The sequence below is a fragment of the Xiphophorus couchianus genome, chromosome 22 (genome assembly GCF_001444195.1).
Source record: "Xiphophorus couchianus chromosome 22, X_couchianus-1.0, whole genome shotgun sequence".
Classification (NCBI taxonomy): Eukaryota; Metazoa; Chordata; class Actinopteri; order Cyprinodontiformes; family Poeciliidae; genus Xiphophorus; species Xiphophorus couchianus.
The window spans coordinates 3,563,047-3,574,211 of record NC_040249.1 but is presented as its reverse complement, the minus strand read 5'-3'; the positions used below and the strand labels follow the sequence as shown (position 1 = coordinate 3,574,211).

The 11,165-nt window shown below is 38.6% G+C and overlaps 1 protein-coding gene across 1 annotated transcript in view; it reads right to left on the bottom strand.

Annotated features, from left to right (window-relative positions):
• Positions 1 to 11,165, bottom strand: part of kcnq5a (potassium voltage-gated channel, KQT-like subfamily, member 5a) — a 112,000-nt gene that overhangs the window by 5,688 nt on the left and 95,147 nt on the right. The window contains exons 10-13 of the mRNA XM_028007673.1: positions 9,992 to 10,233; positions 6,722 to 6,830; positions 4,911 to 5,042; positions 2 to 128 (exon numbers count right to left, since the gene is read on the bottom strand). Coding sequence (XP_027863474.1) covers positions 2 to 128; positions 4,911 to 5,042; positions 6,722 to 6,830; positions 9,992 to 10,233 — 610 coding nt within the window. The remainder of the gene's footprint in view (position 1; positions 129 to 4,910; positions 5,043 to 6,721; positions 6,831 to 9,991; positions 10,234 to 11,165) is intronic.

Here is an 11,165-nt window from a genome sequence, read left to right as displayed (position 1 = left end):
CCTGTCTTTCTACTTTACACACTCGTCCCAACATGCTCATGCCCTCCAGAGAGTCTCCATCGTGGTGCAGTTTGTCCCTTGGCTTCTTATCCACCGGAATCTGCCCTTTCCCAAGAATCTGATCCACCCTAAAACACACACACACACACACATATTGAAGGATGATGATAATGTAATGCAAGAAAGCCACTGTGTCTCATTTCAGTTCATCTATAACTGATCATAAGCTAAATGCGGATGAGAAGATTAAAGCAAATCCTATGTCAAACATGACTTAAGAATATCTTACATAGAACTTTGTGCTGTTTTGTGACAAAATGAAAAACTGTTTAAGGGGTGTGAATGGTTTTGATGCACTGATATGCTTCAAGCACAATGACATGCTCGTGTATAATTTAAAAATCATTGTCTGATGTGACATTTCAGCTTTAACAAAGTAAAAACAGAAGAAGAAAACCTTAATTTGAGCTAATTTTACCATGTTTTCAAAACCACAATTGCAGGCTTACATCCCCACAGCCAGAAATCAAAGCCACGTCTTTGCATGCGCAAAAGGCCTCAATGTTGTATTCCATTAATTAGTCAGGTTAATGTGCACACTGGTTTGTTAAAACTACGCAACACACGCTGTAAATCCTCCCAGCGATTTCCAGACACAAAGTTAAACCTTGAGGAAAAAACAACGTGTTGGGGAACGTAAGATGAGCTCCAGGCCGAAGTCAGAGGATATGTCATGGGTTTTATTTACAAATATTAATAAGTTTATATGAGCACGTCAGCCAGTGTCTAATCAAGTATTACCATGTAGGGGGAGGACTTAACTCCTTATAGAGGAAAGTCTGGAGTAGAATAGTAAAAATCAAAATTTAATCACAGTCCTGTCTAATAAGCATGGGAGTGGCAAGGTTACTGCTGCCTCTGCCAATATATAAAAGTAAATAAATACATTTATTGGATTACTCTCTGGCCACACTCAAAGTAATGTTGTCTCAAAGGAATCTAAAGCATAAATTAATTAAGCACTTCTTGCTCAGTGATTTTCATATTCTATCCCACAGAGACATAAATAAATAAAACAGTTCTCCTACAAGGCATAAACTACTTTTTTTTTCTTTCTCTCACATTGAATCAGAAAAACAGTATTTTGTGTATTTATTTACTATTATATATTGCCAGAGGCAGCAATAACCTTGCCACTCCCATACTTATTAGGCAAGACTGTGATTAAGTTTTGACTTTTACTTTTTTTTTTTATAAAGGAAAGTCTGGAGTAGGATGTCAGTTTTGTCTTAATTCAAGTGTATTAAGATACTTTCACTAAAAAGTCCCCCCCCCAAAAATGCTTGATAAGAGTTTATGTTTTTGCAGTGTGGTCACTCCAAGTCACTGACTTTGTTGTTCGGAAAAGATTACGTCTGTTTTTGAGGCATGTTTAAAATCATTATTGACCTATTTGTGCCCAAACTTCAACTTCCTAGTTGATTTCCTGTAATTTTAGCTCCCGAATTAATGTGATAAAATAGCCAATAAGAGCTTGCAAAGCAAACACTATCTTGGTTTTCGAATATGATTTAAAGGCGTATTAATCTTAGTATAACACTAACCCCGAGAAATAATAAAATTCTCTCCTTCTGTCTTATTGTGGTATTTAGCAAATAGAAATGAATTCAACTAACCTAGGTAATCTAAAACAGGGTAAGTCCACTCTGATTTAAAATCAGACAGTAAGAAATACCGATTATGTCATTTTATGCAGAATATATAAATCTATGTTCAACTGCATCAGTTGTACTCCACTATCTTTCCTGAGTGTTTTAAAAATATTGCCTTACAGACATCCATAAAAGTACTTCATATGAACGGCAAACAAAGATAACACTTGAAGATAAATGGACAACGTAGATAATTTGTTGAATCTGATGAAGATGTTTGTTTGTATGTCTCATTTCAACACGACTGATTGAGTATAGGCAGTGAGGAATCAGTCCACTGGTGTTAGCAAATCAAAACAGACTGGGTTTACTGGAAAAGGAGTGGACCTCTCCTGCTTCAGCTTTTACAGGAAGACTTAAACGCAGTGTCCATTTCACGGGAAGAATGAAAGAAACCAAAACTAAACGCAGTGTCCGTTTCACGGGAAGAATGAAAGAAACCAAAACTACAAACGCCAGTTCATGAGAAAGAGGACAGGTGATGGGCGGAGACGTGTGTAAACATTAAGCTACGTAAGTAGGCTTGTCGCTTGTTGTGCAACAAAGAAAGCATGTCATCTTGAGATGATTAAGTGAATTATCGAGACAGAACTAAACTGTGTCTGTCCTTGACCTGCTAGCAAATTAGCACTGGTTTGTGTCGGCTCCACAATGAGGCAACAGTTCGTTTGGTACAAATATTTTCACTGCCACCAAATTCACTGACTACTGAAGCAAATGGCTTTTTGCTGCACAATAATTATACCGTTATTCTACGTCAGAATGTCTTCATGGTAGGACTCTGATACTTTGAACATGGAGTGTGTCATTTCTCAGGACTCCTGCTGATTACTTGAATCCCTTGTAGGTCTGAATCTTATTCAGCATTTCAGCAGAGGCTCACTCCATCATCATCATCATCATCAGGAGCGACAAGTCACTGAAGTCCCCATTTAGAATTGCAGTATGTCGCCCTCTGGTGGCAGGAAATGTTGGAGAAGAACAAAACCTGACTTTTCCCCCACCATCAAGTAAAGTCTAATAGGAACAATGAGAGGTTCTGAGTTCAAGTCATCATAATGCAGCTTAATTCTGAAAACGGCCGACAAGCGGGCATTTCATTTATCTGGGTTGATGACAAAATAGCAAATTAAGCTGTCATCTCTCTAAATATAACTCTCTTGTTATATTTACAACAAGCACACAACGGCAACAGAAAAGGCCCTACATTTGTTCAAATTGGGCTTATTCATTTGTCTTACGGTTTGTTTGTTTTTATGTGGGGAAAGACTGTGAAACACACAAAACAACAGCAAAATAAACCCAAAGAGATTATTGATTTAGCTGATCTTATCTGACCACTAGGGATGGGAAATATTGGTCAAACATTTTATCCTAATATTTTGTGGTATTTATTTCACTGTCTTTTGGCTATGAAATATGTGACAAGTTTACTATAGGACCACTGAGGTAAAAAGAAAAGATAAAGTTAGAATTCCTAAAGACCTCCAATGGTGGTGTTCTCTCTAGATGACAGAAAACAATGTCTTGCTAAACCTGGGTCAACCTGCATTTGTAACATATAAATATTCTGCAGCAATTTATTACAGGAAATTGAGTTGCATTGAGTTTACAAATATGTTAGTATTTCAAACAAATCAGGTTTAATTTACATCAAAGTGTTGTTTGACCCAGGCTGCATCCAGCCATGTTAAAAGGGGAGCCAGGGAGCCAGGGCAGGCCAATTCTAACCCAGATGATGAGCGTTTCCTCTGATTCTGGCTGTAATATGACTGCAGCAAGGAAGAAGAAAACGTCTTGACACGACCTCTTAATGACCTTGGAGGGGGTCCAACTACTGCATCCAGTCTGGTGGAAAGAAAAGAAACTGAACATGCACACAGGGAAACAAAAAGAATCCTGAAGTAGGATGTTTTGTTTTTGTTGTTTATTTTTGGTGAAGTGATTTACATCCAAAAAATATCATTCAGGTACTTCAATGGCATCTGCAAAACTATCTGCCCTCGCAAAAATGTTGGTGAGTAGGGTGCTTAAGCTGATAAAAGAGCAAATGTAGGGTAACCTTCAAATTATTAGGACTCCTGGTGAAGACATCTGTCTACAGACCAACTGTCAGTTCAGAGGCAAACCAGGAATATCCATTTCCTGTTCCACTACTACAAGTGAAAATGTAGGTTTTCTAAATACATACTCTCCAGTTAGAGGGGTCTGTAAAAAACAACAAAACAACACATTCTTTATATTCATCATCTTAAGGTTTTATGACTGTGCAGGCTCTGTTTGTAGGACCTGGATACCTTGTTGTACAATGCAGAGCATATTGAAATCTTTAGAATACCAGGATGTATTAACCCCTTGAAGACGTTTGTGACAAACTTTGCAAATCTTAAATCATCACACATGTAAGGTAACGTCTGCATTCTGGAAGCACTTTGGCGGCAACTGTGTCCTGACAGCAACATACGAGACAGATAATCTCACGCCCTGCTCACGCCCTCCTCTTTCCTCTATGCTACATTACAGCTAGTTCTTCACAATGGCGCCTGTCACGAATGCAAAGGCCAGTTAGCATGCCACCTGTTAGCTAACGATGACAGCGGTTAAACAGTTTTCCTGTAAGTGTAGATTGTTTCTCTGCCATTGGCACATTAAGCGGCGCCAACACAAGCATGACTGGCAGCCCTCAGACCCTCCTCTTGGCTCTGATTGGTTGTTTCTGAGCGGGAGTTGTGCAGTTTTGTAAGATTACTGTAGGACCACAAGGTGGAGCTTGATTATTTCACAGATTAGCTGTCCCATTTTAAACTGTCAGCACACATAACGAAAGCTTTAAGAAATATGTAAAAACGATATTTCACTAAAAGCTACATATTGTTGTTTTAATGTGAGATTGTCTTTCCCCTAAAAATCTCAACTTAAGTTTGTATTTTTATAAATTTTTAAATTTATGACCATGCTACTGTTGTAAATGAGCTCAATATAAAACTTTATACATATTCATAACAGAGACCATTAACAATAAAGAGCACAGCAAGTGAAAATGTTGCTAATAAAGACTGAACAATTTCACTGTCCTGTAAAAATAGCATTGCTTAACTAAACAATGACCTTTAGAGAAAGGTTGCAAATATTCTAGAATTACAACGAAACGCTTTTGTGACTGTGTGTGTTTTTGTGTCCTTCCCAGAGTTTCCTGACCTCGTCTGAAGGCTCTTGATGCGGCAAAGCATGTCCAGGTGTCCAGCAGAGTACTGCTCGATCACGTCCTTCACATCATACGGACGCAGAGTCTCCTTAAACTTCTTCTTAGCTACGTGAAATTTCATGATCCTACAGAAACACACAAACACACAGTGTCTTGATGTGTAGCATTAATGGAACTTGCCACAAGATTAATAACTGGGAAATACACGAGGTAGTAGAACTAAGGCAAGCGAAAGAAAATCTGATGAGATGCAATTGCTAAGATAGACCAGCAGATGGCGGCGGCAGCTTGCTGTTCATCGACTTGAATTCTTGTTTCTGTTTACTTTTTTTGTGTGATTGAATTAAGAACACACAATTGAGCAGATTTGGCTTTAAAGCAAACTTTCTGTCAACGTGTTTCTTTTACCTGGCTGAGCTCCAGGAAGAACCGCAAGATCAGGTTTAAACGGATTTTATCCATCCAAGGTCTGAGCTCAAATCTCAAGGTGGCAAACTCGGTCTTTCAGCCTCTTTACAGTTTTTTGGAAGTTTGTTCCAAATTTGGGCTGCATAAAAACTGAAGACTAAGTCAGAGTCCCAGTTTTAATTTGATGAAGAAACTGAGGAGGGAGATCAGGTTAGGGTGATGGTAAGGAAGTTTTTGCAACCTCGAAGACTTAGAGCTCATCATCAAAGATAAATCATCAAAGATACTAATGAAAGCAAAAATCTGATTATTAAGAAGGGTATTAGTGTAAATGTTTTGAGACATGAAGGTCTCGTTGCTGTAAAAGAAGTTATTGGTTGAAAAAAATGCTTAAACCTAAATCTGCAGGCGTATCAATAATTGACGTCTGTCTCAAAATCATCTGTTCAAAAACTAATATTAGTCGAATATCACAACAGCTAAAAATTAACACCTCAAATTCAAATGATTACTTCCATCCATTTGTTAAAGGGAGGCACTGATGGGTGAACAATATTGATGTAAGTAAGAAGATCTATGGTCTTTGTTCCTTTAAATTCCCTGCTGGTCTGTTTGGTTCACAGTTTTAATGGAAACACCCCGAGACAGACGACCCGCTGCAAAAACAGACCCAACTGGGGGACGGGGTGTCCGGTCCTCAACCTGAAACCCTGGGAAAGAGCTGGGATCTGGCAACCTATGGAGGTGACCCGCTGAGTGGACGTTAGAAGGTAGAGGTACAGTTTGTGCATCTGTGGATCCGATTCTCAAAGCGAAAGAGATGGGAATCGAGGGACTTTAGCCATGTTGCGTGGAAAAAAAGGGTTCAAATGCCAAACTAATAACTCATTCTGAGCTTGTTTTCTCTGCCAGACAAATAACGACGATGATGTAGCCGTCTAAGTTAAGCATCTCGTAAAAGAGTCCACCTCGTTTTATTGCTCTTCGGTCTTAAATTAACGCCAAGTGTTGATGACTCTGGGCACTGCTACTGCGGTCAGGGGTTGACAAGTGCATCGTGACTGCTCTACAGCTATGCAGTGAGAATTGCTGCACTCATCGTCCTTTTGATGCTAAACTGTTGCCAATTCTAGAACAAATTTGTTTACAAAATAGTAGGACATCTGGATTATCCTCCTATTTAAGGTGAGGAATTATCTTTAACATTTTACACTCAAACCAAGTAGTAGTCTTCATATGAACCTAGGTTTTGACTACACAAAAAAGCAGAAACTCTGAAAAACAATGTCTTGTAAAAAAGTTTATATACCCCATTGGGGAACCAAAAGGTGATGTGGTCAAACTGCTGAGTGTGTTTTAGCCTAATTCAGGCTCGTGTGTTCATTTCCAGACCTACCTGACAGCTCTGATGACCGCTTTTAGCGGAGCTGAAAGATCTTCCACAGAGATGTCACAATGGCAACCTTTCTCATCGAAGGAATCGTCTGTGGTCATGCCTGGGTCCACTGCAAGAGAAGGCAGCACTGATCCATCAATCAACGCAGGCCCGTAGAAAATCATTTCCAGTCCGAAAGACCCATAAAGCACTTTCTTCAACGCGGGTCTCTGCAGGAGATGTCAACAATTCTTTTTAAAGCTGATACTATTTGGCCTTGAGCAGGTGAAGATTTATGCTCCGTCTGGATGGGAACATTAGGAATTAGAAGCAATTCTCCCACTGAACTATATAAGGTCCATCCATCCATCTCTCTCTTTCTAGATAGATAGTTAGACAGCTATCTATTTACTATCCACCTATTTACTATCTATTTACAATGAACTTTATGCAGAATACTCTTATAAAAAAATTGATCTGTAATTCATTTCAGAATTGCATCATTCATGGTAGCAGCATGCTAGAGTAGCTCTGCTGTGCTTGTTCTTCTTTGAAGACTTTTGCTTTTATATTTCTTTAGTTAAGCCATTGCATGTTTAGACATTCATTCCCTCAGCGTTTGGATGCCGTGGAAGGATTTTTATCCTCGCTCTTTTTGCTTTCTGAGCAGTCGCTGTGATGCATAACCATGGCAACAAGGTATTGTTTTTACAACTGCTTAGCATCTACCAGCTCAAATAACACCTGAACTGCAACCTAAAAATCCCTAAGGAGTTGAAAAGGAGGTTTCATGGATGTAGAGCCGCACCAAAGAGCAGAGAGAGAAGGAGGAAGTTCGAACCACCACTTGTTGATCTTAGAGGGAAAGGACATTATCCCCAACTACAACATCTCTCTCAATCAGACCGAGATTTAAAGAGACGTCTGTGTGTCAAGACTGGCTGTTACCAGAGATCCTTCCTCTCTGGCATCACAGCATCACAATCAACAACAAGCCTTTGGAGGTTCTTGGGTGAGATGGGTTATGGCTTTTAATTTCCCTTTGAATAGAACTGAAAAAGTTTGAAGAAGAAAATAATGAGTGTATATTTCAAATCTCTGTCTGTAGTTAATACGGATACTGCAAGCTGTGAGGAAAAACACTTCAGCACTTTCTTTATATTCTCTCCTGCTGAGAGATTTCCTATAGTAAATCCTATGGGGTAAAAATAACACAAGGAAGTACAAAAAAACAAAACAAAAACAAAAAGACAATTGTAAGTTGTTTTTTTTTTAATGTTAAACCAAATGTGGACTAATCTAGATGGATTACAAAACACAAACAAGTTAGAATAATAATAATAATAATAATAAACAGATAAATCTCCCAGTCCTGCTCTCAACAAATTATCCAACTCCCTCCCTGTAATGTTTCCTCAGATGGGTTTCACTTCCTGCGGAGGATGTTCTGGGATCTTATTCAATTGTCTGAGTGCATGTCAATTGAACCCCTAATGGAAATAGACTCTTGAGAAATGGGCCCAACACAAACAAACAAAACTGATCTGGCAACAGCAAAAAGGTGCTGAAAATCTTTCTTCTGTCAAGTTTGACGGGAGAGTAACGGGAAACCAAAAGAGAAATGTTAGGATGCTGTGTTATGTAATTACTTTTCCATTTCGTTTTATTTCTACTTCAGTCCAATTTCCTGGGGGGGGGGGGGGGGGTGCTTTCAGCTGAGTGCTTTCCAAACATCTGAATCGGGGAAATAAAACCAATAGTTGATGTTTTAGTCACATATGTTCTTATACGCTGCTAATTATTTTAAGTTTCATTCCGTGCTTAGCTTATTTGAGGACCAGAGTGCAGCGTAAAATGTGCTTCAACTTTCCATCTTTTTCTTTTTCCCATATATAACTATAAATATCTCATGACTTTAAACTTGTGAAAATCTAATTTTAACAACCTCTCCGTATTCACTGTGATCCTTGGCTGGGATCACTGAACAGAACTTCAGCATCTCCAAAATAAACAGGAGACAAAACCAAGCGTGAAGCACAACATGGAGGTCTGTCCTGTTTGTGACAGGACTCGCGTCACAAACACAGAGCAATGAGAACCGTTGTCCTATTTTAATCTTTCAGTACCATACATCAGCCTCATAATTAAGGTTAGTACAGATTTTTGTATACATTATTATTTTACCTTATTCTTTTCATTTTTGACCACAAAATGCAAACCCAATTTCTATTCTTAAATTAAATAAAATGTACTAAATCAACTTTGAATGTGTTTTCCTCATTAAGCTGATTTTGAGTTTAAATCCAGCAAAAAAAAAAAAAAAAAAAAAAATGAACTGGTGACTTTAATTAGTGAGGAAGTTGTTACTGAAGGAAGAAGTCACAGTTAGACACAAGTTTGTGATTTTCAGTGTTTTAAAATTAACGCAAATAAGAAGCAGAGACGGTAGATGCTATTTAAAAGGAAACAGCTTTAAAGGTGGAACATAAATATAAATATAAATATATGCAAAAATGTGCATTACAGCAGGAGTCTCAAACTCATTGTCAATTTGGGCCACATCAGCATCTTGATTATCCTCAAAGGGATGCTTGTGGAAGAATATTGACTTGTTGAAATTACCTATTAAACTGATGAAATGTTACAGCTTTCTCTGCATTCAGAAAATATTTCTAAAAAGTAAAAACTACTAGGCATCCTTCCAGATTGATGTAATTTGGCACTATACAAATAAAAACTGATTTGATTTGACCGATAAAATAATATTTAAGCACAAAGCTATTGTTTCCAGCTTCTATTTCAGTGGCCTGAGATGGTTACAGCGGGACGGGTTTGACGGGACTGGACTTGAGTTTGACACGTGTTTTACAGTGTATGCTCTCTCACAGGTGACTTAATCTTGCCTTTGTGTCTACTACAAATGTTTAATGACTGGTAATGGCATGAAGGTTGGAAAGAAACACTTTTAATGGCGCAATTGTAGTTTTGCAAGACAAACCTGAATCGTCCCAAATCAGTTTTGGCTGATGAAATGTAGAAAACTAGCCACAGATGTCCACTTGGTTCATCTGTGGTTTTAAATCTGCAGTCTTGTGAACCAATGTCCTTGATATTTATGAGCCATTTTCCTTAAGCAAATCTTTCAAATTTGAAAGACGCAAACTAAAGTTAAAAATCCTCTTAATGATTTTGATTCATCTGTTTAATCAAAATTAACCAGCTGAAAAGAGAGAAAAGAAAAGAAAAGATGAATCCAGGTGAGTAAAACCAATTGTTTGTTGCCGTGCTCACCGTCTGGAGCAGCGGTGCGGGTCTGACTCTTCAGCCTCAGCGATGGTCTAAAGCGTGTCCGATCGTTGAAGCTCCAGCTTTTCTGCACTTTGGCGGGGCTCCCGCCCATTAGCTCACTGCTGCCCACCACCTCGTTGCCAGGGGAACAGCGCTGGCGGTCATTGATGGATGTCTGCCTAATCTTCAAGCTCTGACCTCGAGGACTCGCCATCCGCACTCGCTCCTTAAAGCTCAGCTTTTGACTGAGGGGATGGGCGAAAGAAATAAAAACAGAAACAGAAGAGAGAGGGGGTAAGCTGATGGATGCAGAAAGAGAAACAGGAAAAGTTTTAAGCAAAGGAAAGATTTGAAATAAAAGAGGTGAGGGAAAGACAGAGGTGACGAAAGTGTGCTTGGAGACAAGTAACAATGGATGCTGACTGCAATCATTTCTCCTCAGACAGTGAAAAACGTTCAGGCGCGAAGAGCAACGCTCTCGTGTTTTCCCTCTGACAAACCCCATCCATCCAAACAACATGCCCAAAACTTTAAAACAGAAACCAGAAGGGCCGCCAAGCCACCAAAAAGTCAAAAACCGCCTCCTCGCTGGATCCCGAGGTGCCGCAAGCGATGAGCTGATAATGTATTCATCTATTCTCTTTTCAAAACAGACTTAATGAGATTTTTAAAGGTGATATGTAAAGCGTGGCACCATTAATACATCATCACCACATTCATTTTGAGTCCATATTAAACAAATGACACCAGTACTGAGAGAAGCTTGTTAAAACCTCACTATGATTTACTTTTATATCTTTTTTTTTCCCCCTTGGTTGCTTATGCAGCTTTTCTTTTTTTTTTTTTGCCAAAAGACAAAATCCTCCACGGACTGTTTTGACAAATTACATTGCAAAAATTTTTTTTCTACATTTGCAATTTATGTTGTGCTGAAATTATACAAGAACTACTAATGTTCGATCTTTATGACCAGTCATTGTCTCCATCTCTCGGTTAATCTTTCACCACTTGGAAGCAAAAAGCTCATAGCATCAGCAACTTTAGACACAGAATAATGTTGTTTTTTTTCCACATTAGTCACATATTTATTAATTTATTGGTGTGAATGCAAAACATGAGTCATACTCCACTTAACGAACAGAGACCAGCATGCAAAAAGAAAGAGAGATGCATTTTT